The following is a 27,963-nucleotide window of genomic DNA, read 5'->3' on the forward strand; positions in this document are numbered from 1 at the left end:
TTTAGGAATAAATACAAGTTCTGTTTTTAGTTTAATGCCGTGAAGAAAAAGCCTTCTTGCATTTTGGTTCGACGCTGCGAGCATCCACGCAGCTAATTCGGAAAGATGCTCTAGTTCAGACTTGCATGCTGTGTAATTACCACCAGGTGCAGAGCAATCGCTGTGGCACCATGGTGTGAGCTGCAGGATGGCTGACACAGCTGAAGTGTCGGGGCTTGCTGGCCCAGATAAATGCCAGCTCGTGCCAGCACTGGGTATGGGGTGGTAGGAGGAAGGGAAAAGAAGCTGGCAAAGCTTGGTCACCTTTGCACAGCTCTGTCAGAAGCAGGCTGACTTAGGGCAAGGTTTCCTAAATTGCATTGCTCGTGCTTTCTGAGCCAGCATGTGCATGTACTTGCGTGCAGAACAGCCATGGATGGAGGGTTCCGGGTCTACAACACACAGCATGCCAGTAGCTGTGGTTGTCTTAAGAAGAAGCAAGAGGGAACCTGATCCTGCAGCCAGCCAAACAGCACTGCAATCAAAAAGAATGAGCTGAGCCTGGAAATATTTTGATCATCATTTTCCAAACAAATCTGTTTTTGCAGAGACTTGATTTTTTCCATTTTTCTGGGCTGCAGAGCCGAGTGCACAGACAGCAAGAGCAATTTCTGGGGCTCTTCACAATGGCTGAACCTACCCCACTGTTCCCACATTGGATCAGCACCTTTGGCACCACTCCTAAATGGGAATGCCTGATGCAGCATTGAAGGCCCTGTTCTGATATGAATTTCCTTCTAACTGTAGCTTCCAAAGACTTCTGTCCAATAATAAGGTATTTCTTTCCCTTCCTCACCTCCACAGGTTATTCTGGAAAATCAATTCTCAAGATGCTGTGGCAGGAAGAATAAAAACAGCCAAACACATGACCGAATCTCTCTGACAGCACAATTACTTCCAAGCACTTACAGTGAAGAGAGAATTAAGCCCATAGAAGGAAACACAGGGAATCCCTATACAAAAGAAGGAAATTTGGGAAGAATGACTAATCTAAGAGAGAAAATTAGATGCTGTGTTGTTAGCAAGACAAAAGTGTCTCAAAATGTCAAGCCGATGTCTGCGTCGTGCAGAGTGCCTGGACATAACACTGCAGTACTGGAACTTACTGGTGGAGCAGGATGCTGGGATCTCACAAGGTTTTCAGGGCCAGGCTCTGAGAAGTCCACCATCTGAGTACTGAGTGATGAGGGATGACATTTGAAAATGCGTCTAAAATGCTAACTTGTGAACTGCTTAAAACTGAATGCTGTCAAGCTGATTTAGAAGGACGACCAAATTTGATCTTCCAGTGCTGGAAGCTGTTGCTTTTGGCAAAAAAGTGTGATGACTGAGACAGAGCTGGCTGGCTTAGGCTCCTGAGCTGTGCTGTGGGTGTCTGTTGTGCAACATGTGTGCAAGAAATGCCTCTCAGAGACGAGAAAGAGCACACACCAAGAAAATATGCTTCTGATCCATTTTGTCCCTTTCCATCCTGTGTTATCAGAGCTGCTCTCCTTTCCCAGGGCTCTGCCCTCAGGAATTCCTGGGGAAGGGAGATGCAGGCATTCTGCTTTGGCTGTAGCCATTAGCTACTAAGATTATGCTGGGGTACACTTTGACCTTTTAGTGAATGTGGGCTCATACTTTAGAGATGCCTTGAAGACAGCACTCAAAGGATTTTGGAGAAGTGAGAGAAAAGATAAGAGAATAAGGAGGAGCTGAATACCAGAGAAGGCCCAGAAAATCCCTCAATATCAGTTCTACCTACAATAAAAGACCTGGCACCATTGCTTGAGGTGTGGATGAGGAGAGACTGAAAATAAGCCACTGAGCTTTTTGTGACCCATGTTTTTTTTCTTGTGAGATGTGAATTCCACAAATTCATAAGAACCCCCCTCCCCACAGCCTATGTATGACCTCACAGCTTTTAAAAGCAGGGCTTTGGAGGTTCAGTGTGTATCACACTCCTGATCACAGGCCCTGGAGGACTGGTGGAGGTATGGACACCTCCCCATGGCCTTACACAGCACTGGTGACCCACTATGCTGCAATCAGCTTTGTCACTGCCAGCTCCTTCCCTTGGCACTTTTCCCATGTGCATTGCTGGTCTGAATCTGTTTCACCCAAAGCTTGCTGTGATTGCCTCCAGGTTGAACTCAGTCACTTCAACAGAGCCCTCCAGCACAAGTCAACAGTCTCAGACCTGGTCACCCTGCCATACGTTGTCCTGTGACACATTCAAAAACCTTAGCAGCCCTGGGATCCTTAAGGCAGGGTTGTTGCACAGCATGTGAAAACTCAAGGCAGGCCCTGACAGGCTCTGTGGCTTCAATTCAGTGATGGATGGATGTGTGCCATACCCCATGGCAGGGGTTATCTAGAGCATTTAGGTTATTCTTGGCATCTGCTTTATCTCAGCATTCAGTGCCCGGCCCCTCTGGGACCCCAGATAGTGGAAAACTGGCAGATAGTTTCACCCCCACAACTTTGACACTTGGGTTTTTAGCCATCATTTTTCTCTTGTCCAAATTGGCATACCTTGGTTAATTTCACTGTATTCACCATAAAGTGGTATAAAATGTTCACTTCTTTGGTCCGCTGGATTATCACATGCAAAGTGCTCACAGTGCTCAGGGTGTTTTGTTTAACCTCTTGCAAAAGCTCAGAGGCAAAGCTCAGCACATTTGTGATATCCATTCCTCTCTCTTCCATTTCACACATCCTAAAGCCATTTCCCTTGAGGCTATCGAAGGCAGGTAGGCTTAAGGAGGTGCTACTCTTCAGGCTTTTACAAGTAGAAGCCCTTGTGAGTAAGGTCAGCTGCCTCAAAGGGAGATGTTATCTCTTTTCAGACAGAAAGCCCTCTGTCCCCCGGAGATGCTTCCCAAAGGGATGGATGCCCCCTTCCCAACCAAAGGTCCTGCAGACACACAAAGGCTCTCCGGGTCCTCATGGATTTTGCCACCGCAGTCGGAATTGTTGTTATCTGGTAAGGAGTGATTCATGCTTGGAGCCGTCTTTGTGGCAGGGGTTTTTATAACAGCATTCTCCTAGGTATGTTATGAGCTGAGTGAGTGATGAGTTCTTCCCTCACTCAGGATATTTATAGTGGCTTTCTTTCTTCTCAGGCGAGTCACCTATTTTCACAAAGCTTGTAGGCGCTTTGTGTCAGCAAGATTTCAACTCCTCTGCCAAAGCTAAGGGTGATTGGCCAAAGGGTTCAAAGGTTTCTTGGAGTGGGGTTGCTGGATTGGCTGTGATACCCTTTAAACCACGCTGCACAAGCCTTGCATCTTAAGAGATGAAGCTAAGAGCCATGAGTCTATATATTTCAGCCTTTATTTTTGGAGGCACCTAGGGTTGCATTTTCCATCTGTTTCTCCACAGTTGAGCTGGCTAACATTTTGTTTCTCAGTTTGCACTGGAGCTGGGTTCTTAGCATTTTGCTATGGAGATTGGAATCGTATCAGTAGCATCCTGAGTACATCAGCTCTGACCATACCAGGTGGGATGAGACCCACAGCATCTGCTGTGGGTTTATTATAGCTCTGCCTGCTTACACAGAATGGATGTAGACCGACATGTATTTCACTTCACCAAGGGCCTATTCTGGATAATCAAGTATAGCTGCCTATTTTTCTGTCACAAAAACATGCATCTGAATTCATGTTTTCACCTGGAGGGCTCAAGAAAGGGGGAGAGCAGGTCAATCTGACCAGATGAGTCGTCAAGATGTCCATCTGTCTCCCCTAAGCCACAGTTTTGTAGGCTTACACACAGAACTGGAGCTGCAGGAATGAATGCTTGCACAACGCAGATTCAAGCCTGGGGGAGGTTTCCTGTCTAAACAGAAAAAAAAAAAAAAACCAGTTTAAAAAATGATTTCTATGTATTTTTCTATGTATTTGTAACTTCTTTTTTTTTTCTGTGCTCTGGAATATGAAAAAGATGTTAAGGTCTTTGAATGCACTGACTTTGTCTAGTTGGAAGTAGACAAGGCTGAGAGACAACCTCTGCCCAGGTTAATGCTCCTGTGCCACTTCCCTCTGGGAAGGCTGTGTTGCACCATCCTCCAGCAGCTCTGCACACTTGTGCCCTCCTCCTTTTCCAACAACCTGATTTATTGACATTTTCTTTCCCTTTTACTTGCTTTGCTGCACCTGATTTCAGTGACCCCCGGTCCCTGCATAGCTTGCATTCCTCTGGGGAGGGGTGCAGGCTGGCAGGAAGGGCTTTCTCTTTCCCTGAGCCAGTCCAGATGAGCTCAATGATGCTGGAACCCAGCCCCATGCTTTCTGTGCCCCAAGAACTTGTCCTGGGATAAGGCCAAGTTGCTGGAGGATGCAGCGGGTCTCCAGGGAGTGTGAGAGCAAATGGTGCACAGGGTAGAGAAAGACCCAGCGGTTTCTCTCTGCCCTAAGAAGATGCTACTGCTCCCGTCCAGCCGTCTCTTGCACACCTTGAAAACCTATCTATATTTAGAGCTGTACCCCCCCCGGGGCTGGACCATGTGCTAAGGATAGGGAGAGGGCATTTCCCTGCAACCAAGACAGTTATCTTTGTTTTGATGCCTAGCCAGGCCTTCTCTTTCCTCTTCCAGTCCCAGTTTAGGAGCTGAAGAGGCAGAGGGGTTGCTGAATGTGGGGATCACACCATACGAAGTGTGAGCCAAGGCTATCAGGCAGAGACCTTTGATTTCCCACCAGAGTCATGATTCCTGCATCTACACAGCCCTCAGGCAGCAGATAATAGGGGGCTGGAGTTTGTCCCAAAGCGCTGATGGGCTGTGCTCATTAATATGTGTTGGCAGCTCTAGCCTGGGCAGAAGCCTCCTTCCACCTTTCCCAATAGGGCAGTGGCTCCTCAGAACAAGCCACACATAACCACAACCCTGCACACAGCCATGCAGCATGGGCATTCAATGAGGATGCTCACTCTCCAGCTTACAGGGAATGAGGCCTGCCAGGGATGGTGCCCAAAGCCTTGCCATCAAGGGAAGACCTGAGCAGTGGAATCAGGCTCATGAGCAGGGCTGTGAGAGGAGGCTGGGCTACCCCTCTGCTCCAAGCAGTGAGTTGTTCCTGCTATGGGAGGCCTTGGACTCCTCTTGACACTGGAATCGAAGAGCCATGACCATGTGTTAAGGCTCATTAACTGAGGAATCATCCAGGCAACAGTGCTGGCTGGAGTTTGAGCTCCCAGTCATCAGACCTGAACATGTCCATGAATGCTGGGGCACTTCATAGCTCACGTCAAATTACTCTTCTTTTACCAACATCAAGCTGATGTCTGATGTCTTTAGAAAAAAAAAAAAAAAAAAGAGCAGTCTGTTACCAGACCCACTTCTAAGATGGATTTCCAACCAACCTCTTACCCTCTGTTTTAAGGACATCTGAGGGCTTGGACTCCTTTTTTTCTTGGAAAAGGAGAACAATTTACCTCCAGCTGTGATGTCTGATTCTCCAGTATTAACTTGGCTTTTTTGGAGTTTCCTGGCTCTCCTTCCCATCCTATGGACAGCCACAGTTACTTATTATAGGCACAGTCCTGTGATGCATTTCTGCATTTGGAAGCAAGGTGATTCAGAATAGGGAGCAGACTTGAGCTTTATGAGTGCTGAGATTTTGTTTTGCTGTGGGTGGAAAACCTCAGCCCTCAAGGCTCTGGTCACTGCAGCCTTCCTCTATTTTCTCCATATGACTTCGTTACTCACGTATGACATGAGGAAAGCTTTCACATGCAACTTTTGCAGAAATGACTGTTAAAAGTCAATCCTAACAGGCAGAATTAATCTCCCAGAGATTTACAGCCTCCCACATCCTCCAGCCAGACGGCCTAATCCACGCTGACTGCAGGAACGCTTTGTGCCAGGGACCAGAAGCAACTTGCCACATCCAAAGGGATGCAGACGCTTGCAGAGTGCTGGGATGCCACATCTCTACACAACACGTGGGCACAGATGGACAGCTTGCAAAACAGCTAAGAGGTTCAATATTTCTGTAAAGATAACGCTGTGACTGCTCCAAGAGTGTGCAGGCGGAAGGGGCTTCTTTAAATGCTCACATTTAAAAATAAAAATAGAAATAAAAAATAGAAATAAATCCAACGAGCCAGGCTGTTTCAAAATCCAGAGACTGGCACAAAACTCACGGGTTACATTTTTGGGTTGCTTTCATTTAATGCTAAGCTCCAGCTTCTTTTCATCTGCAATCTCAGTTCCTCTTTCCTTCTGATGTCACACAGAGGTGGGGCCTTTTGGGGAAAAGCTCCCCCAAAATGCAGGGCTTTTGCTTACCCATCAAATATCACCAAGTTCCCAATAGAACAACCTAGAGTGGCAATAATGTAGATGAGCTGGAATCACTCATATGAGGAGGGAAGCAGCAGACTGCTGTGAAAGCAGGGATTGCTGCACAGGATGGTGGATTCATGCAGAGTCACATCAGTTCCTCATGGCCAAGGATATATGAATTCTCTGCACTGCCCAGAGAACACAGCACCCTGCGTCAGCATTGCATTGTACCCAGAGTACTTCTGGGAAGTTTTTGTTCCGTGAATCAACCTTCAGAGCTTTACAGGAGAGGATCTTGCTGGAGGTGTTAAAACAGGAACGGAGCATGAAAGCACTTGAAACGCTGGAAATTACATTACAAGATTTAGATTTTACCTTAAATTTAGATTACCTTCAATATTCGGATTTGAAATCACTGGCAGCCAGGTTGTGAGATGATCCGGTCTACGTGACTGATACACTGTGATAATTGATTGCAAACTGCATTGCTAGACCTTTTCACTACGCATAATTATATATCAGCACATACCCTCAAGAGATTAATTACTGCCTGATGTGCTTTTGGAGCAGAGGTAAGCTCAGGGAGGCCCACCTCTCCCTCTCCCAGCCATGTATTTTCCTAGGAAGGAGCTTTGTTTGTAATAGGGGGTGTTTAAGTCAATATTAGCAGAATACCATCTACTGAGCATTGTGTCTGCATACCGGCTGTGCAACAAGTGTGGCACACACACACACACACACACACACATCCCCTGCCAGATCTTCACCTCCCTCCTGCCCATTGTGCAGATACAGAGGTGGTGAGAAGAGAGAGGAGCAGGGGAGAAAGGCTGGGATGGAAACTGTCAGCTTTCCCAGATTGTTTCTACCTTTGTTTTCTTTTAATAGAGCAAAATTTATTGGGGTAGGAGAACCATCAGACTGATTCAGACATGCCTCTATTTTGGATCACAGAATCATAGCATTGTTAGGTTTGGAAAAGACCTCTGAGATCATCTAGTCCAACCATGTTGGTGCAACAACCCTTGTGAATGGAATTAAACACCTCCCAGCTCCTCTTGGCTGTCCTGTTGCTCTGCTGCCCCAAAGCGAGACCTTGCACCATCAGGTCCACTCAAAAACTGGAAAATGAGAAACCCTGGAGCATTTCAGCAGAAGCTCCATCAGCTTTGGCTAGTCAAGAGGTGGACAAAAGGGAGAGCCTTGAGGTCAGACTTGCAAGGGATGGGATTTAAATGATCTTCTGCCTCCATTATAGCTTACATGCGTCCAGAGCTTGTTCATGAGCAATTAATGTGGTTGTCTTAAGCAGAGCCATGGAGAGCACAATTAAGTAATTAATAGTAATTAAAGGCACATTATCCATGAGCATGTTGTCCATGTTTATCCTGCATAGTCCTGCTGCAGTGTCTATCCTACACCTAGGGCAGAAGTCAAGGCAACCAGCGTGAGACCCTTTCCACCCTCCTTCAATGAGTTAAGACTTAACCCTTAAGAGTCTTAGATGCTTTTGCCACTCATCTGAGACTGCCTTAAGGGGAAATCTGAAGCAGGAGCAGTACATCAGCCTCACTCCCACCCAACCCGATCTGAGCAAACCTCTGCTAAGGCCAGATGTTGAGGACTAGGAGGAGAAAAAGCCTTGTGGCCTTGTGTTTTGTTTTGTTTTGTTTCAAACGATCCAACTGACAGCAAAGTTGGAACAAGGGAATTAAAACCAACCTGTGGATGAAGTGAAGAATTCATCTCCTGATATTTCATACATTAAACCTATTGAAATGGCCCTTTTTTTTTCACAAGCTATGTATTTACCCTTGCTAGGACTCCTCAAAAAAACATGTCAGCGCTTCTGGCTTATGCCAGCACAGTGAGTTTCTTGGAATGACTCACTGCATTTGCAAGGTTTGGGTTTGGACTGGAAAGTGCATTTCTACACTGGTTCTGGAGACTTGCCTATAGGGAAAACAGGGTATGCAAGGATGCCAGGGAACACAGATCTACGGTTAATTGGAGGTGAAAAGTATTCCCCCCCAGTTAGCAATTGCATCCACAGCGGACTGCATTAAAGCAGAAAAGGAGGCTCTGCTTACTACAAGTACTACATCCAAGGAAGGTCCCCACACAAGTCAGACTAGCTGGGATAATCAGGAACTGCTATTTGAGTACAACATCACCTCAGGAACAGCACTGAGGAGAATGAAAGACAAACTCCTTTCTCCTCATGCGCTCTCTCATTATTATCTACACATAAATTATTCACATTCTTTGCAAGCTGAGTCCTGTCTTGACTGAAGGAGTTCAGATCATTAGAACCCAACAATTTTCTGCATATTTCATGATAAAAGAAGCTCTATCAGGACAGGGGATGGGGAGCAGGGGGGTAAAGGGATTGGATTTCTTCTACTGCAATTTCCATTCCTGAGAGTTTCCTGAGATTGCCATACCGGAGACTCCTGGATACTCAGCCAGAAAAAGGCCATGGCATGGAAAAGATGGAAGCACGTTTGTTTTTGGACAGGGAGGAAGGAGGAGCACCATATGGTTTGCAAGGACTTCCATTACAGATGCAAACATTTTGGATGTGGCGCTGAGGGCCATGGGTTGGTGGTGGACTGGGTAGTGTCAGGTATGGACTTGGTGACCTTGGGGGTCGTTTTCAACCTAAATGTTTCTGTGATTCTATGACGTTTCTCCTTGCCCCCAGGCCTTCTCCCAGGCTATCCTTTATCCAGGGCTAAGCAACTTTTAGCATAAAATGAGCCAGTAAGGCTCTGTTCTGCCCAGCTCAGAGCATCCCCAGAGGTTACAAACCTTCGGACCACAGTGATAAACCTCCAGCAGAGCTCTCATTCCTCAGAGCAGCCCCTTCGGTGACCTCCTGACAGGTTTATGGCCTCATGCTCCACTGCTCCCTTCAAACACATTGTCACATCAGCATCTCCCTCTCTGCAATCAAGCTCCAGTTTTCACCCATTACACCCTAGCAATTATTACAGACACAAAGCAGAGAAGCTGAAAAGAAATGCTGATGCTAAGGTTCAGTAAAACAGTTTTTCTCCTCTACCTTCTTTGCTCTAATTGAGTTTTACAGGGAGGGGGAGGGAGGAAGGGGCCCCAGATGAGTTATTTGTCCTGTATGAGGTTTTGTGGCCGTGTGGAGGTGAGTCATCATGGAAATATTTCATCCCTTTCCAGCCTGGACTTACTCTTTCCATCACACCCTTGTGATGAAAAGAAGATGGGCAGCACCTTAAGAGAGGCTGGTCTGAGAGGGAAGACAGATGGGTTCTGTGCCAGAAGCTGCAGCAACAATGGAAAGGGATGGGGTTAACCCACCCTTGCCCCATTCCTAGTCTGAGATGCTCTGAGGCTGCTGGAAATCTCACAAGAAATGCAACAACCCCAGGAGACAGCCCCTCCTCTCCTCTCATCTTCTTCCTTGTGCTGAGGTTTGCAAGGAGAACGTCAGCAAGATCTCCATCTCTCTGAGACCACCAGATGCGACCTCTTGGCCATGTGCTGGAAACTGACCTGTGCAGCTGCACTGTGAAGGTCATTTCTCCTGCAGTCACTAGCTACAAGGGCTGGATGGGGAGCAACGAGTGCACATGACAAGAATGGTGTGAGGGTGGGTTATTATTTTTCCAGTTTTCCCCACAACCCATTGTTATCTGGGCACTGACCATGCTCTAACAAATTCCTCTTTCTAAGTAAGGTGATTTGGAAGGCTGGCTGGGAAAAAGCATGGTCCATCGTGGGAGGACGTAGTGGGCAAGCAAGCATTTTAAAGTCACAGCACCGCTATTCCTCCTCCTCCTGCCTTTGGAGATTTGAAATGGGCAGCAGAAGCTGGAGGATGGGGAAGCTGCCAAAGAGTTGAAAGGGTCCCCTTGTTAAAAGGGGTAGAGAGGGCAAGCAGCAAGGGAGGGGGCTTTCCAAGAGCTGTTTAAACATTAGCCAGCCCAACAATTGCCCTGTGTTCGCATTTCCCGTTGCCACACTGTTTTTTTCACCTCTGTGCTCTCTCAAACCCACAGCAGAGCTGAACAAGCACGGATCACCCAGCCAAACACAAATTGGGAATGTTGCATTCAGTGTCACGAGCCAGAGATGCGGAATGGGACAGGAGCAGTTGCACCAATGGGGCTGGCACAGCAGAAAAGGTTGGAGGGGGGACTGCAGCTGCTGGGAGCAAATTTGGGCTCATGAAGGGGTGTGGAGGAAATCTGGATCCCTCGGCTCCTCCAGCCCTGCAGATGTGGCCAGGGCACAGCTAGTATAGCACTGTGCTGGTAACAGGAGCCTCCGTGCCATCCTCTTTGACACATAGCACTTGGAGGTGACCCCTGTCCCTGCAGTTGCAGGGCAGCCATGGCTCTAAAACGGGTTATTAACTGCCCTCTTGCAGTCATAACTTGGAGCGTATGGCTGAAGGGTTTCAGAGAGCCAGTGCTCACGAAGTCAGCGTGGCATGGAGATGCTGAGGCTGAACGGAGGCACTGAAGTAGCTCTGCCACGTGCAGTGCAAGCAGGAGTAACTGCAGCAATCTCCCACTGAACCTAGCACCACTCAAACCCTTTTCCCAATGTATGAGAGCTAATCCTGTGAATTCAGCATCTTTAAGATGGGGATCTAAGCATGCCAACACCACTGATTTCATTCTGTAACCTTAGGAGTATGAAAAATGCTAGCAACCCTCTTACACATGTGAAAAAGAGGTCTGGGGCATCTGAAGGAATGTGACCAGGGTTAGGCAAGAGTCAGGAGCCCCAGATCTCATCACAAACTCCTCATCCTGAAGTGCTTTGCAAGCAGCTTACCAGGAGACACCCTTCTGTGAAGTGCTTTGTGTCCTGCAGACCTGACTCACACCAGCAGACTTCTGCTCAGACAAAAAGTGCACGTGATTTGAGGGTAATTCTCATTGAAAATGAATGAGAACAAGCAAACACAACAGTTTGTAGCCTATTTTAAAGAGATAGTCATCCACATGCTGCCCAAATCTTGAGCAAAAGCACCTGGTGCTGTGCAAAGAAATAGCTCTCTGCTTTGCACTGCGCGTCAGGGATTCTGTGCTCTAGGAATTACTTTAACCAAGATGATCCCTTTAAAGATACTTGCTTGGGAACAAATCCCATTTGAAATAAAGCAGAGGGATTTAGCTTAACAAAGCAAATTGGGGAGAGGATCTGTTCAGTCAGAAGGCAGGCACAGGCAGAACTACAGAAGATGGGCTGCAGGGCTCTTGGGAGCTTCTGTTTGAGCAAAGCCCCAAAGATGCAATATCCTCTACAGTTTCTTGCACTTCAAATGGTAAAGGTTGCAGGTCTCTCTTACCTGCTTAGTGTTGGCAGAGATCTGGTGCAGCTGGTGTTGTACACAGTTTTCTCCACGCAGGGATATCATCCCTGACACTGCCTGGTGTTCTGGGCTCTACACACCACGAGGGTCCCAACGCTTCGGGCTGGGGATCCCAGCTCAGCACTGCTCGGTTTCGCCTGAGCTCAGGGAGATGATGTGGTAGCATAAATCATGGCCAGCTCCAGGGCACAGCAAGGTCAGATTGCTCCCTGTGAAACAGTTTCATGACAGCTGGCCCAAACATACCAATACCCTGCTGGTAAAAGCGCTCTCCAACCAGAAGTGGCTGTGGCTTGCAGGAGGATGTCTGCCCTTGCAGTTCAAGGCACAAGGAGGTTTGCTAGCAAGAGGACACAGCCCTCTGCTTGCAGCCCTGAGGGCAGGTCTGACGACACAGTAACACACAAAGCCACAGCCTCTCCAAACCTCCAGCTTTCCAGCTGTTCCACAGTCTGTGCCTCAGAGCCAGGCTCAGGGATGGTTCCCTGTCAGAGCAGGAGGAAACCCCCTGCCATGGGCCTGATCCTGCAAAGCAGACATCGTGTCCTGGCACTCAGACACCACACATGGCTGGAAGCCACGTGGGCAGCAGAGATGAATCCAGAGCAAACCTCTCCAAGTGCTCTGAGCCCATCAAATAGAACCACCACCAGTTCGACTCGTTTCCTCACCAGATGCAGTGTCATCATTAAAAACCGAAAATGTAAAAAATCAGTTACCACCCGCTCTGGCTCTCATCTCTGAAATGTCACCCATGTTTCCTGTGACAGCAGCCACCCCGGAGCAGCAGCATCCTGTCCTGGTGCTTTAACTCCTACAGGCCCGGCTCCGCCACTGCACTGCACATCACTTAGAAAAGCTATGGCCACATCCATCAAACATCACAGCCAGGGGAGGCAGCAGCCACATGCACAGGGAAGCAACTGTAAAATACAGCACTAGTAAAGAGAAAGAAGCAGAGGAAAACGGTTTTTTTGTTTGTTTGTTTGTTTTTTTTATCAGGCCCTTTCATTGTATAAATAATTTATTTCAGTTCACAGCATTATGTCTGCATCTTTTAGAAAAAGAGGAAAGACAGGAGGGACAGAGACTGGTGGTGAGCGGCAGGGCTGAGACATGGGCAGTGGGATTTCAGACACTGTTGGGAACACGGCAAGGTACCCCACAAAACCACAGCGGTACCCCCCAAAACATCTGCTAAAAAAAAAAAAGAAGGGTCATTCAAACGTAATCAGAGAAGACACACAACCAGGCAAAAGGCTCAGAACAACAACACAGGCAGTTTCCTTCAACTGTTGTTTTGTTGAAGCACCTCTTCCAGCCCACCTTAGGCAATGCTCATTGTCATCCAGGAAAATCAGCACACAGTTGTGAAACGTTAGGGAAATGCCACAGAAGCCATTAGCATCTAATTGGAGAAGGGATTTTAATTATTGCAAAAAGCAGCATTGGTGGGAATGGCACCATGACAGCATCCCACCTGAGCCTTCAGGTCCTGAGCCTTTAGGCATGCACTGTAAGGTAAGCAGTGCCTAAAGCCCAGCTGGAAGGCAGATGCTTCTCAATGGGGTTGCTCAGCAGAGCGCAGTCCCTCGGAAGGACCAAGCTCTGCAGACACACACCCCATAATTTCAATGCTGGTGTCTGCAGAACCAAGATCCACCTCTCGCCAGCGAGGAGGCAAAGCACACAACTAACACCTGCACTTGCTCAGTTTAAAACCTGCTCGCTTTTGAGACGGTGGGAAAAATGAGTTCTCTACTTCACCAATGAAGGTTAAAGCATTTGGCTTCCATGGCATCAAAAAATAAATACTGTTTTCTCTCCCAACAGCAAGTACCAAAGTGTTCGAGGTGAAGACTAAGCAAAGCAAACCCAAGGAAGCAGGAACAGAGCCTCCTGAAGGGATGGGACCAGCCCACTCGTTCAACGCACAAGTCAGGACTCGTAGGGACTCAAATCCTGCAAAAGAAGGGACACACTGCCCGGCTGCAGCGTTTGCTTTTCCAACAAAATGCTGTGAAAGGTACCGTGCTCATCCGCTCATCGCTGCGAGGGGAGAATCAACTCCCTGAAACCTGAGGGCATTTTTTCTTTGTCTGCTCGGTGGTTTCCTTGGCTGCTTTGGGGAGGGTTTTCCAACAGTAAAACCACTGCAAAATCCTGCCCAACTGCGGCTCAAAATTCAACACGTTCAGGCCTGAGGGCTGCCTGGGCCTCCCCCATTCTTTCAGTGGGAAGCGCGGGAAGCGGGGCCCCTGCCTTTGTCCTGCAGGGAGATGGTTCCAGGCTGGAGCGCTCCCACCCTGCTACCAAACCTCCACCTGCAGAAGGAAACCACGGGGCCTGCCCCTGCCCCGAGCACTCAGCCCTCCAGGAAACCAGGAACGGACCTGCTGGCAACTGGGGGCTCTCTGCTTTCAGTGGGTTTAAATCTTGATAAAAAAATAACCTCCCCTCTGCCCCATGCTTCCCACCCCCCTCTCCCAACTCTTTACATTTTCCCGGCGCTGCCGAGTCCCTTTTCCTGCTGGATTTTGCAACCTTCTGGCAGGACTGGGCAAGCTCTGCCCATCGCACCGTGCAGTGCTGGCAGCTGCCCGTCCTGCCTTCTGCTGCCACAGACCCCCCACCCCAAGCTCCCCCCCCAGTCGCAGAGCAGCACGGTGACCAGTCCACACGATGGTGTACAAAGCTTTTTTTTTTTTTTTTTTTTTTTTCTCCTTTTCCAAAGTAATCCGTATTTTGGATCACCCCGATCGCAGCAAATTAGCACCTTGGAGCATGCCTTTGCCTGGGCACGATAAAGACCTGCTGTGGCTTTGCTGCAAGAGATGCCACAACTAAGCTTTAGAAAACGGGGGCTCCTGGACCCCGTGCTGCTTCCCCCCCCCCCCCTTTTTCTTTTTCTTTTTTAAGCAAACAGCTTAAAGCTCAGCACCAGTCACCAGCTGATATGCACCTCCAGCTGCTGCGGCATTGCATGAAAGCTGTCTGTCCTCTTCATCTGCTTCCTAAAACACCAGCCTGCAGAGGGTTTGGGTTGTCCTTTTGGAGGGTTTTTTTTTGTCCTCTTGGCCAGGTTCTGTCCCCTTGGCCAGGCTCTGTCCTTCTTTTTGTCCTTTTGGCCACATTCTGCCCCCTTCAGAGGGTTTCATCCCCTTCGCAGGGTTCTGTCCCCATGCTGGGGTTCTGTCCCAGTGGTCTCTTTTCATCCCTCGGTCGTCTCCCCCAGGCTGCGCTGCTCCAAGCCTCCGCCGGCTGACCTTGCACAGCTTTAGCCTCACGTCTGGCCTCTCTCAAATCCACTTGCACAGGGTCCTGCCCTGTTCACCCCTAGCTTTGCCCCCCAGCAACAGTCAGACCCCCAGACACGGAGGAGAGCTGGGGGGCTGCCCCAGCTCCGTGGGCTCTCGGCCGCCCGCGGCGTCTCACCCCGCTCAGAGCATCTCCAGCCCGGCCATGGGGCTCAGGGGTTTGGGAGCAGTGCCCTACCCCTGCTCCATGCTGCCCTATGGCCGGGGATAGGGCGGCGGGCAAAGGGGAGAGCAGGAGGAGGAGATCCTGCAGTCAGGATCAGGGCTTGGCTTGCAGGAGTGGCATTGTTATCACCGCTATTGTAGTCGTTTCAATCGGAAAGGGACAAAAAAATAAAAAAAATAAAAAATAAACCACACACACACACACCGGAATAAAAGGGAAGGAAAAAAAAAACAAAAAACAAACCCATCAACCAACAAAAAAAAAGGATCGCTTTGGTTCTCTCTCTCCTCCTCCGTTCCTTTGTTTGCTCTCCCAGCCGTCCGCACATCTGCAGGCTTCTACCGCTTCTTCTTCTGCTTGAGGGACTTCCTCCGCTTGAGGATCATCTCGTAGAGCTTGTCCATGCCCTCGGTCAGCCCCTCGCCGATGATGGCGCAGGCCGGCTGGATGTGGTAGGTGGTGGAAGGGGTCAGCTCGTGCAGCGCCAGCTGCTTCTCGATCTCGGCCACGGGCAGCGACTTGGGCAGGTCCTGCTTGTTGGCGATGACCAGCAGCGGCGTGCCCTGGTTCTCGGCGAACTTGGTCACCTTGTGAAGCTCCGTCTTGGCTTCTTCCAGCCGGTCCACGTCCACCGAGTCCACCACGTAGATGATGCCGTCGGTGCAGCGGCTGTAGGACTTCCAGAGCGGGCGCAGCTTCTCCTGGCCGCCCACGTCCCAGAAGTGGCAGCTGATGCCCTTGGCCGTGCCGTTGCTCAGACGGATCTTCTCCGTGTTGAAGCCGATGGTGGGCACCGTGTTGACGAACTCGTTGAACTTCAGCCGGTAGAGCACCGTGGTCTTCCCAGCCGAATCCAGGCCCAGCATGACGATGTGCAGGGACTGAAAGGCGGAGATGTTGGAGGAGATGTTCCCCATGGCCGCCCCCGGCTCCGCCGCCCTCACAGCCCCGCACCCATCCCCGCGCCGGGCCCGGCCCAGCCCGCCTCGGCTCGGTTCGTCCCGGCCCGGCTCGGCCCCTGGCGGAGCGGCGGGCAGCACGCTCCCACGCCGCGCCGGGGCTCGGGGACTGCCGGCCGCCCCGCCCGGGAGGAGGGACCGCGCCGCCGCCGCCGCCACTTCCCTCCTCCTCCTCCTCCTCCTCCTCCTTCCCGCCTTCCCGCCGCCTCATGGCGGCACGCCCCTCACGCACGGTCCCGGGGCAGCCCCAGAGCGCCGGCTGGGGAAGGGCGGATGCTGAGGTGCTGCCATCTCGTTGACCTCCCAGAGCCAGCGATCCGCACCGCGCAGCCACCTCAGCTCCGAGACCTCTCGCTTTTTGTGCTTTATAAACGCCCTCTCTCCGTGTTTTGCTTCCCACGCTCTGCCCCGCTCCTCGCTCTGGCAGTTGGTTTTTGCTATCGCTCCCAATCCCAAAAAACAGCGGCGGAGCTGCTCTTGTGTTGTTATCCACCTCCTCCTTCAGAGCGTTGGTAAAATGGCAATCCACCACATCTGACAGCTTAACCAGAAAGCCCCCGAGGAAGAAGTACACTGCAGGAGACAGATATCGCTTTTAATTTAAGATGCTCTTCCCGTGCAGCATGCAGTGGGGATTGTCGGGATGGAGTGGCATCGTTTCTCATCTTCATATTTCATTCTACGGATGCGCGTTTGCTGCTTTACGGGGAGATAAGACTACCTGCTAACACGTGCAGTCATTAAAAATACAGGCAGCTTGCTGTGACAGCGGGTGCAGGTTTTTTTTTGTGGAAAACACCACGTGGTGACGATGTGAGAAGCACGGGAAGCTCCGTGAGCACAGGAGGAACGCTGCTTCTTCACACAGCACAGCATCACCACTCAGAAGGCAGGGCACAGGCACAGGGCTGGCTGGAAGATCAGAGAACCATAGGATCATAAAGGGGTTGGAAAAGACCTCTCAGATCATCCAGTCCAACCCCAACCCGCCCAACCGTGCCCACTGCCCATGTCCTTCAGTGCTGCATCCCCACTGTTATGGAATCCCTCCAGGAATGATGATTCCACCACCTCCATGGGCAGCTGTGCCACTGCAGCACTGCTCTTTCTGAGCACAGAGTGCCCAGGATTGGCAAGGACCTCAAGGATCATGAATCTCCATCCCCCCTGCCACATGCAGGGCCACAACCTCCACATTTAATACTAGACCAGGCTGCCCAGGGCCCCATCCAACCTGAACACCTCCAGGGATGAGGCATCCACAACCTCTCTGGGCAGCTGTTCCAACACCTCACCACTCTCTCTGTAAAGAACTTGGAGCACTTGGAAGCCCTCTTCCCTCCCATCACCTCTCATGCAAAAGTCAGAGCCTCCCCTCCCTTCCTCCTCTTTCATCCCTGCTGCTGAAGATGGCTTTGAGCCTCCAGTTGAAAGGCTTCCTTTTTGAAAGAGGCCACCAAAATCTCTTTCTGAAGTGGAAGGGAAAGGTGCCCCTCCTATTTTCACCCCAGCATTGATTGCGAGTTATAAATAAAGTCGAGATTAGATAGACAGCCTGATCAAACCTAGGGGATGTTCTAAAAAATGGCCTTATATCAAATGATCCCAAGGGGACAGAGATAAACAGGAGCATTGCAGTGGTGAATTATGCTGCAGCTAATGCCAGCTATCCATAAATAAGCTGTTAAAACCTCTGCTGAATATTAAGTGCAGGCATAACAGCGTTAATCGCGGTGAGGGGAATATGCCAAGTCAATTCAGTGGCAAATTTAGGGAGAGGAAACCCATCTTTTCCACGAGCTCTCCCCTCCTCTACTTTCCTTCCCCCCTCCTCCCCCCACACTCCCCCTCGCCCAAGGTTATGCAGCCAAGGTTAAAGGCAGCATTAGCATCTAAATGTGTGCCTGAGAGCATCTGACAAAGGCAGCACTTGCTGGTCCCCAACATTTCGCTCCAGCAGCAAGAAGGTTGTTGCTGCCATAGTAACTGCTTTCAGACATGGCAATTATTTCTTCCCAGCCCCACCAACCCATCTCCCTTCCCCCAGCTAATCTTGGGCTTCAATGTATCTTTTTTCCTTTTTCTTTCTTTCTTTCATTCTTTTTTTTTTTTTTTTTTTTTTTTAAATAAATGGTGGAACACAAAGGGACGGAGACTGCACATACCCACCAGCAGCATGCCCATGGACAACACAGGGATGCTGCCACTGTGCAGGCACAGAACATCCGTGATGGTGACTCCTGATTTGCAACCGGTTAGCCCTTTATCGCTCAGGCAAAGCAAAATCTTGCAGCAGCAGTTTTTGCACACGTTCACTGGCAAATCCAGTGACTTTGGGGGGAGATTGGTTTGTAGAGAGGGTTGCAACTCCTAGCCCATGCCAGCTCCTCTCAGACTCCTCTGCCCATTTCTTCTTAGTAGCATCAGCTGTCTCAGTCTGCTCCCTTTTGTTTCTGTTTTTAAAGCAGAGACACCAGCCCAAACAAAGTTAACAGGCAAGGACTGTAATTACAATTTCCCCCGTTCTTGGGGGTTGCCTCTCCGAAGCTAATTAATAGCATCCCTGTGACTAATGCTTGGGCTGTGGGAACTGCTTGAAGAATGCGCTGAGAGCCAGAACTGCAGCAGCCACCCCTCAAACGGCTCATGGTGAGACAAGGCATCTCCAACCGACTTAGGGGGAACTCCCACCTCCTTTCAGTGATCCTAGAGTGAGCTCTGCCAGAGCTGCGGCTCTCCCAGATGAAGAATGTGTTGTAGGAAGTCTCATCCCTGTTAGTGAGCACTGACAGCCCTTAGGAGGCTTTCTGGGGATGATGTACCTGCACCAGTTCTGTTCAGCAACCTTTTCTTGTGCCTTTCTGTTTATATCCACACTCCTTTCCTTCCTAAGGACCTATCGAGGCTCAGCAGCAGCCCAACCTGGATAATGAGGCCAGGTAACACAGGTTCATTAAGGACTAAATATGAGTTCAACCCTGTGCAAATGTTTGGGGCCAAGGAGGCCTTGTGGCTCAGAAGCACAGTCCTGGGGATGAGTGGAGGGTTGGAGGGAGGCATGGATAAAAGCAGCATGATAATGGAGGAACGTCTGAATCCACAAGTGCTCCTAATACAGGAATGAGAAATAATCCGTTCATCTGCAGCTCAGCAGCTCAGCTCCATGTAATGACCTCAGATGCCTCTCTTGAGGCCAAGCAAAGTCCTCCAAGAACTGGCTTAAAGCCAATATTAAAGCCTAACCTTCAGGAAATTTAAAAATATATCATTTCAAAGGAGTTCATGTGAAAACTGCTTAGCAAGGCAGCACAAAACCCCCCCAGCCATGCCTCATGCCCCTATAAGCAGTTAGGAGTGGAGCCCTTTGGAGGAATGCAAGAGCAGGGCAAGTATGTGTTACAGTCTTTGCTGTGTCGTTATTTTATTTTATTTTTTTGCCATGAATTCTCAACTACAAAGCTTTGCAAAGAGCCTTCTCAACATCCTGAAGCAGAATGCAACAGCTTACCTGTTTGCTGGATAAAAGGAGTCTCCTCAGCATGAGCCTGCCCAGAAATTTCCCCTGCAAACTCACACATATTAAGTACAGCCTTGCAGGCTGAAGCAAAGGCAGGTGAGCACAAATGCTTTCTGACAGGTTAGGATGGGATTTTCACCAAAGATGACTTTTTTTTGTGCTGTGCTTGCATCACAGCCTTAGCCGTGCCTGTCACTTTTCCTCCAATCCTGAATTTCTGCAGGAGGAACAAAACATTTGCCTGACTTGAGCAAGCAAAGACAAAAGAAGTGCACTCTGTGCTTTTGTTCCTGCGATTTGCTGAGGTGACAGACGTCATTTTTGCATGATAAGTACTGCTGCAGCTGGGGGGGGGGGGGGAAGCTGGGACCAGACTCATGCTGGATCAAGCAGAGCAGCGCCTGTGTTTTCTGCATACATCTAAGGTGTGATTTGGCTGTCCTGCCTGCTTGGATGCCTGAGCTGCAGGGAATAACATCTGATGTGTGAAAGGTGAGAAAAGTAGGATGTCTTCCTTTAAACACAGAGGTATTGTGTGGGGGTTGAGGATTCAGCTGTCTCTGGTTTTAGCTGCTGCATCAAGGACTCCACATTAGTTGCCCACTGCCCTCAGCAGGGTGTCAGGGACACTTATAGCAGGACTAATTATCTGGGAAGAGCGACAGGGATATTTCTAGCGAGAGTAATTAGCTGATCCTTCATTTCTGAGCACCTCTGGCTTCTGGAGGACCTGCCAGGTCCAGAAAGCATATCTACCCCATTTTACAGGAAAGGAGGGAAGCCTGAGCCCAGCAGCAGTTTCTCAAACCACTGTCAGGCCCTGGTGAATCCCCAAAGCCATAGGGGCCCTTATGGAGGCAGAGACCCATGCTGGGGGTCTGTTCACCCATGCAGCCACCCCTGTCATGGTTGGTTAGACCCAAAGGACTGAACTGGCCCTAGGTTGACCAGATGGCTGACAAGCCTGTGGTGCTGCTGGCAGCCCGTGTCTCAAGAAGAGAGCCAGTGCTGGGGCTGCTTCTCATCTCTCCTGGCCCCAAATGGGAGACCAGCATGGAGGGATCTCTACAACCTTCTGAAAGCTTGTAGAGCAAGTTGGGACTTGGCCTCTTCCCCCGGGTAGCAGTGATAGGATGATAGGTAATGTCCATAAGTTGTGCCAGGGAAGGTTCAGGTTGGATATTAGGAAGAATTTCTTCTCAAGGGAGCAGTGATGCAATGGCACAGCTGCCCAGGGAGTGGTGGGGTCACCAACCCTGGTGTTCCAGAACTGTGGAGAGGTAGCACTGAGGGACATGGGCAGTGGGCATGGTGCAGATGTACTGACAGTTGGACTTGAGGATCTTAGTGGTTTTTCCAAACTTTATGACTCTATGATCTCCTCTTGGAGGGAAGGATATCACATCCTTCCCTATCTGGGAAGAAAATAATAGTTTCTTGGGAGAAGATGCTGCATTCCCACTTCACCAGGGATACATTTAGAAGAAGGTGAGACATCTCCCTGCCCAAAGGCAAGGGGAAAGCAGTGCAGGGATGATGATGGTATCTCTGCCCTGGCTCCAGCCCCCCTGCTTTGCACAAGCAATGCCTGGAGGGGAATTCCCCTTTGCCTTTCCCTCACTTCCAGCTGGGTAAATAACTTCTTTGACAACTGCTTTTACGCTCACAAACATCCTGTGGACAGAGGTGGAAAACAGACCGAAACCATGCTGCTTTCATTTACCCCAAGACATTTGGTGCAGCCAGGGGAAAATTAGGGAGAAAAATACCTCTGCTTTCAGCAGCATCCTAATGTTATTAGCAATGTTCAGAGATCAGCGTTGATCCCAGACTTTCCCCCAGTGAAGCAGGTGGCTGATGCCTGAAGGAGCCTGCAGCACAAGGAGCCTTCCCAGGAGCAGCACCTGGGCTGGAGCTGCAGCCTGAGAAGAGGCCCATGGTGGAGCAGTTCCTAAAGGATGGGCCCCATGGATTGGATTCATGTTGGAGCAGTTCTTGAAGAGAACTGAAAAGAGTGGAAAGGGCTCACTTAAGATCCATGGACAGGAAAATGATTGTGAAGGACTCTTTTGGAGCTGTCTGATCAGATGTAATGGCAATGATAGGCAGGACAGATAAGATGGTTCATGTTTGTCTGTAGAAACATGATCAACACATTGTTCCCCTCCCTCTCTCCTGTCCCAGTCAACACTGGGTTTCAACCTCTGTCCCTGTCCAGTGTTGCATGCAGTTCTGCCTGGTAGAAGAGCCTGAGCTGCATATGTTGTCCTACAATTTTTCTGCAACTCTCTCTCAGAAAGAAATGTGGATTAGCTTTGCTGACAGCGATAAGCAAGAGAAAAACTATCAATTTCCCAGCACCCATTGCAGGGCAGTAAATCTTGGAGCCTACCTAGCTGTACACATGGCAGAGAGAGCAAAAGCACAGAGCTGGTGGGGATTTAGGGCTCATGAATCACCCTGTATTCTCCAATGGTGCCCCAGCATCTCACATTGCCTCCTTGTGTGATTTGCAATCACAAATTTCTGCTTAGTCCCCAGAAATATAAAACTGCTTTATTTACTCCTGTTTTTCATCCCTTTTTCTTTTCTCCCTTAAAGGAGCTGCTTAATCATTAGAGGGAAAAATCCTGAGCTGATTTACCTGCATTTAACTGTTGTACATTCTACAACTACTTCAGCCAGCCGTAGCCTGGTTTAGAGATAAAATGCACCAGGATCATGAAGGAGGTTGTAGAATCATAGAATGCCTCAAGCTGGAAAGGACCTTAAACATCATAAAGTGACAACCCCCATGCCACAGGCAGCATTGCCCCCCACAGATCAGACTGCCCAGGATCCCATCCAACCTGGCTTTGGACACCTCCAGAAATGGGGCACCCACAGCCTCTCTGGGCAGCCTGTTCCAGAGCCTCACTGCCCTCTGAGTAAAATATTTCTTTCCAACGTTAACCTAAATGACATTAGTTGCCCTTTTTCTGTCCACCAATGCCATCCATTATAGAAGGTCACCAGATTGGTCAGGCACAATCTGCCCTTGGTCAGGCTATGCTGGCTGTCTCGGATGACCTCCCCATCCCATATGTGCCCTAACTTCTCTTCCAGGAGGATCCACTCTGTGATCTTCCCAGGCACAGATGTGAGGCTCGCAGGCCTGCAGTTCCCTGGGACTTCCTTTCTCCCCTTCTTGAATATGGTGTTTCCATTTTTCCAGTCACTGAGGACTTTGCCTGACAGCCATAATTTTTCAGATGTGATGGAGAGCAGCTTGGCAACCACATCAGCCAGTTCCTTCAAGACTGTAAGATGGATCTCATCTGACCCCATAGATTTGTACACTTTCAGCCTCATGAGGTGGTCTCGGACTTGCTCTGCACTTACACTGGTAGGGATTTTGTTCCCCTGCCCTCCACTTAGGATTTCAGGGACACCAGAGGTGTGGGAATCCTGCCTGACTGTGAAGAACAAGGAGCATTTTCTAGGCACAGCAGTGAATGGTCATCGATACCTTGCCGATACAATTTCACATTGCTATGGACAGTACCTACCTGCTAATACAAGAAGCAATTTGATGCAACAAAGCCATAATTCAGTTCAGTGTGGTCGAGGTAGTGTAATGAAGTGTAGAGCTGAAGCAGAAGCCACGTATTCTCTTTTCAAGCCTGGTGGTGGGAAGAAAACAGGGCTTGCACTGCAGGCATCCTTGTCCTGAACAGCACATTTCCCCAGCGAGCACATCTGTAAGCTGGGCTGGGGAAAGAATCTGAGCTAAAAGCTGCCCTCTTATGGCCTTTTATAGTCACTAGACTGAGTTCCACTAGCTGGTTGGAGAAGTGGGTGAAGAGCTGGGTGTATCTTAGGGCAGCCTAGACAACCAGCACATCATCACTCTGGTGCCATGCCCTTGCAGATGCTTTGGGGTCCCTGCCACAGCTCTCTCGTGCTCCAGTGAAAATCCTCCAGTTTTCCTGGCAGAGAGCAAAACTTTCAGCAAGTGGGCTGGTTTTGCAGAACATGCATGACCAGAGCAGCTCCTACATCCATGTAAGTGATGGGGAGGAGACCAGCAGTCAGAGGAGATGTGGTGGCACAAGGAAGCATCTTCCCCAGATGGAGATTGCCAACACATCTCCAGAACAGCTGCTGCCAGCACGTGGCATTTGTTATCTTCTTCTTTCAGAGAGGGTCCTCTAAAATACACGAGCTTTTACCTCTTCTCACACAGGATTACCTACCCCCAGGCAAACAACTTTGACTGCATCGTTTAGGATTTATTTTCCCATTGTACTGTGTTGTTTCCTAAAGAGGATGACAGCCCCTGGGGCACATGCTTGGGTCAAGCCCCCCCTGTGGTTACTGGCAAGGGAAGGACTTTAAAATCATTGCCTCCCCTGCATGAATTCTCCTTTAGGATTGGAATTCTCCTTTGATTGAACGGGATACCTGCAAACAGCACGAGCTTTTCACAAACCCAAAGCCCTAACCTGCCTGGAAAATAAAAGCAACCTGAATTAACCACCCACAGAAGGTTCAGCTCTACTCGAGGACTGGGACAAGCTGTTTTCTAATGCCACCTGGTTATGGCCCAGAGACAAACCTCACATTTGGATTTAGGAGGCCCAGAAGACCCGGAGTCATTAGGGACAATCACTTGGCAATGTGTTGTCTGTCTCCTTCGTTTCCATCCTGGTCCCTGTCCTTTACCATCAGACATCAGATTTCGAGTCTAAGCTGAGCACACATTCAGAAATGATGCATTTCCATGCTGCACCTATTTAGTGTGCAGATTGATTCCTGGATGCTTGCACTCAGGCTTTCAATCTGTAAAAACAGAAAGCTGGTGCACAGAGTAGAAAAGTCAAGCAATGCAGGCTTGGTTTCTGCGTTGGTATGGGGTGCTTGGTTGCTGCTGGGCAAGTGGCAGCCTTCTGCCTGTGAGCCTCTCTGACACGTGGCAGGGTGTAAATCAGCAAGGATGTGAGCAGCGAAGAGCAGAGGACTTGCTATGGAGGGGAAGGGATGTAAGCTAGGAGCAAGCAACTGCAAAAACTATCATGCTAGGCTTTGTCAGCTCCTCCTTCACCCAGCTGACAGCATTTTCCTGCCAGCAGTGACTTCCATCTCCCACCCAACCCAAGCTGCGTCTTGCCTGTGGCATTTGTACATTTGTGCTGGTGCAAAGCTGTCACATCCCCATCCATCTCCACCTCATCCTGGATGTCCCCGGGCACGATGAGTGGGCAGGATGGGCTGCAGGAAAAGCAAAGGAATGATCTTTAATTTTCTCCTTTTCTCTTTCCACGGTGTAGTCAGGAAACTGCTTCTTGGGGCCGACTGCAGAGTTCATCCAGCCCAGACTTCCGAGAAGAGGAATAAATGAACCACCCAACCATATTCCCTACAGATCCTTATCAGTTTAAAAAGGAGTCTGAGCACAGCATCACGAAGTGGGGGGCAGAAGGGATATTTGCATTTCAGTCACTCCTTTGCCTGACTCGTGAAGACTTAGGGCCAGCATTCGTGGAAAGAAACACCACCAACATCCATGCTCTGAGAGGCGCTGAGAACTTGTGCTTGCCGTCAATTCCACCTCGGCTCGGCTCTTGCTCTTGTGCTCTTTCATCGCTAGGGGGAAGCGTTTGCCTGCTGCATGGGCACGCTGCCGGCTCGGGTCTGTCCCTGCTGTCCCCGCACGGTGACAGCTCGCCCCGTCTCGCCGCTGCCTTGCAGGGAGGGCACGGCTGGCCCTACAATTCCCGGTCACTGCTTTTTTTCCCGGTTCAAACCACGAGGATAGAAAACTGCCGCTAATAACGCCCGGCAAGGATAAACAGAAGTGACTGCTCTTTTCTAATCAAGTTTTACATGGGTGACAAAAGCCATTTTTGCACAGCATCGCACTGCATTGCTTGGCAGCTGGAGAAATCCCTCCCTGTATGGCCACAGCAAATGCACACGGAGGCAATCACCTGAAGGCTCTGGTATGGCCGTTCCCTGTTATACCTCTCCCGAAATTGGTGCCTGGGGCCATCATTCAGTAAAGCAATTTGGAAAGGCTTTTATTTTTTTGGTGAATATTCCAGGCATTGAGTGACACCGTGGTGGCAGGAATGGGTGATACGGCTCCCAAGCACCCTTGCTCTCCTAGCTGTTTTTTAGCTCCTGGAGTTTCCAGTCCTTCTCTTGAGCCCAGCATCCACCACCTCCTTCCTGAATGAGCTGCATCTTGACAAGCCACCAGCATTGTTCCTTCTAGCTTCACCTATTCCTAACTGGAAACATCCAGTCTGTGCATAGGAGGCAACATCTTCCCCCTGGTGAAGGGCAAAGAAACAAACCCAAAAGCTTAGTCTTTCAAAAGGACACATCTGAATTGCCCATAAGGAGGGAAGATGAGAGCCCAGATTTGTGAGGACAGGAGTTGCTGAGCCAATTCTAGCTGTCCTAAGAACAGGCTGCCCAGGGAGGTGATAGAGTCATCATCCCTGGAGGTGTTCAAGAGACATGGAGATGTGGCACTGAGGGATGTGGTCAGTGGGCATGGTGGGGGTGGATTGCTGCTTGGACCGGATGATCTTCAAGGTCTTTTCCATTCTGAGTGATTCTATGATTTTCCCATTCTATGGTTCTATGATCAGGCCTGGGGCATCTGCTCATCTGGAAATGGAAGTGTTTCCTACATGGCTCCATGGGATAGGAGAGGACTGGAACATGAGATCAGGGCTCCAAAGGCAACATCACACTGAGTCACTGTATGGGAGCTGTTGAGTCCCAGCCTGAACCACTGATTGAACACCTGGGAAAAGGACCGGGTCAGTCCTGAGAGCATAGGTGAAGGCAATTCAGCTGTGCAATTGGAAGGGATGGAACCTGGCTACACTTCTCATAGACCCCATTTAAGGGCTGACTGCCACTGGAGGAGGCTCTCTGGTTGGAGATTCTTCCTCTGTGGCATTTCTACTGTGAGCCTAGATCTTTGGAGACTTCTTTGGAGACTGGAGTCCTTCTCTTCTTTCTTTTATAACATCTTCCCATTGTGCTGGTCCCTCTGCTGCTACAATCATCCTCTCTGATGTGCCTTTTGCACAAAGATCTTGTCAGCATCCCCTCTTTGCCCTGCTGCGGTTTTGAGTTGTACATGTGGGCAAGGACTGGGACACCTTCCCACAAGTGTAGGTGCCTGGCAGCAGCAACTGAGCTCCCAGCATGGTGCTGGGCTGGAAGGTGCCAAGTTTTGCATCTTTATTGTGATTCTTACAGTGTTACAATCTCCAGGCCAGCTTGTGGAGTCCTGGGGGCTAGCAGGCTTTTGTCCAGTCCACTTTTATCCTCTGCTCCTTAGCCATAGGAGCCTTTTGCTTTAAGGTGCAACTTGTAATCTTCTGGGGCATGAGAACATGCTGCTATGCCCACTGCAGCCTCTGGAAGTATTTTCCTCCTCAGAAAGGAACGCAGTGTCTGTGCAGCTTTAAAAATAAAAGTCTGCCCTTAGAGTTTGCTTGTCAAAAAAGAGAAATATCCCAGCTTGTGTTGAGGGGACAAATGGAAGCAGGTTGACCTCTCTCATTAGCATCGCTTAAACTGGAGGAAAGAAGCTCAGAGAAGCAGCCCAGTGATTTGTTCTCTTATGAAAATGACCCTGTCATCATGCTCCTCTGTTTATACCAGCAGCAGGGCTGGCACTGAGCCTAGTCTGGGAGGAAAAATAATGAGTGTTCCCCTTTTCATTCTGCTGCTCTACAGAATCACAGCGTGGCTTGGGTTGGAAAGGACCTTAAAAGTCACTCAGTCCCAACCTGCAGTGGGGCTTTGGCTATGGGTGTCCACCTCAGAAATGGGGGAGTTTGGGATCAGATGCTGAGCCTGTCTGTGGGCTGTGATGTGATACTATCTACTTATAAATAAATATCCCCTCTGACAGACCATCACACAGCCCCAGCTATTCCAAGACCCCAGGCTGCTGCTTAGGAAATGATGGTGTTTTGGTGTTACCTTCTGCTTTTCTAAGTTTGCCTTCTCCTTTGTCCTAGGCAAAAGGAAGGAGATGTTTTAAGCTTTTGTGAAAAACACAAAAGCAGTGGGTTTTTTTGTCCCTTCTTAAACAAGATGGAAACAAACTGTCCTTTTTCCAACCCTCTCTCATTATCTTCACAGTTAATTCCCATTACTTTTGGCCCAGATTTCAGATCTTTGACAAATTCTCCCTGTTCATTCCCAAGTGCAAAACTTCAGCTGTGATTTTTCAGTAGAGGTCATCAATGACACCAAAACTGGTTAGTAATTTTCTCCTGAACTTTCTCAGAGCCAGCTGTGACTCAGCTGCTACAATCAG

The 27,963-nt window shown here is 49.5% G+C and overlaps 1 protein-coding gene and 1 long non-coding RNA gene across 5 annotated transcripts in view; one reads left to right on the plus strand and one right to left on the minus strand.

Moving 5' to 3' along the window:
- Nucleotides 1-14,351, plus strand: part of LOC116236034 (uncharacterized) — a 39,592-nt gene extending 25,241 nt beyond the window's left edge. The window contains exons 2-5 of one of the 4 annotated variants that reach the window (XR_016468497.1): nt 2,871-3,007; nt 9,506-9,938; nt 10,348-10,473; nt 13,506-14,351. This is a non-coding gene — a long non-coding RNA (uncharacterized LOC116236034). Of the gene's footprint in view, nt 1-2,870; nt 3,008-5,817; nt 6,072-9,505; nt 9,939-10,347; nt 10,474-13,505 lie in introns of those variants that run through there. The other 3 variants (XR_016468498.1, XR_016468499.1, XR_004168472.2) reach the window with 3 other exon arrangements.
- A 364-nt stretch (nt 14,352-14,715) lies between these two features.
- ARL4C (ARF like GTPase 4C) lies at nt 14,716-16,227 on the minus strand. The gene has a single exon (XM_031604520.2). The coding sequence runs from the start codon at nt 16,070-16,072 to the stop codon at nt 15,494-15,496; it is 579 nt and encodes a 192-aa protein (XP_031460380.1). The 5' UTR covers nt 16,073-16,227; the 3' UTR covers nt 14,716-15,493.
- Nucleotides 16,228-27,963: the final 11,736 nt, after the last annotated feature.

Source organism: Phasianus colchicus, chromosome 7, assembly GCF_987193195.1.
Source record: "Phasianus colchicus chromosome 7, bPhaCol1.hap1.1, whole genome shotgun sequence".
NCBI lineage: Eukaryota > Metazoa > Chordata > Aves > Galliformes > Phasianidae > Phasianus > Phasianus colchicus.

Bases quoted from the DNA above. Each gene is read 5' to 3' on its own strand.
- ARL4C (XM_031604520.2), bottom strand. From the start codon at position 16,072: ATGGGGAACATCTCCTCCAACATCTCCGCCTTTCAGTCCCTGCACATC.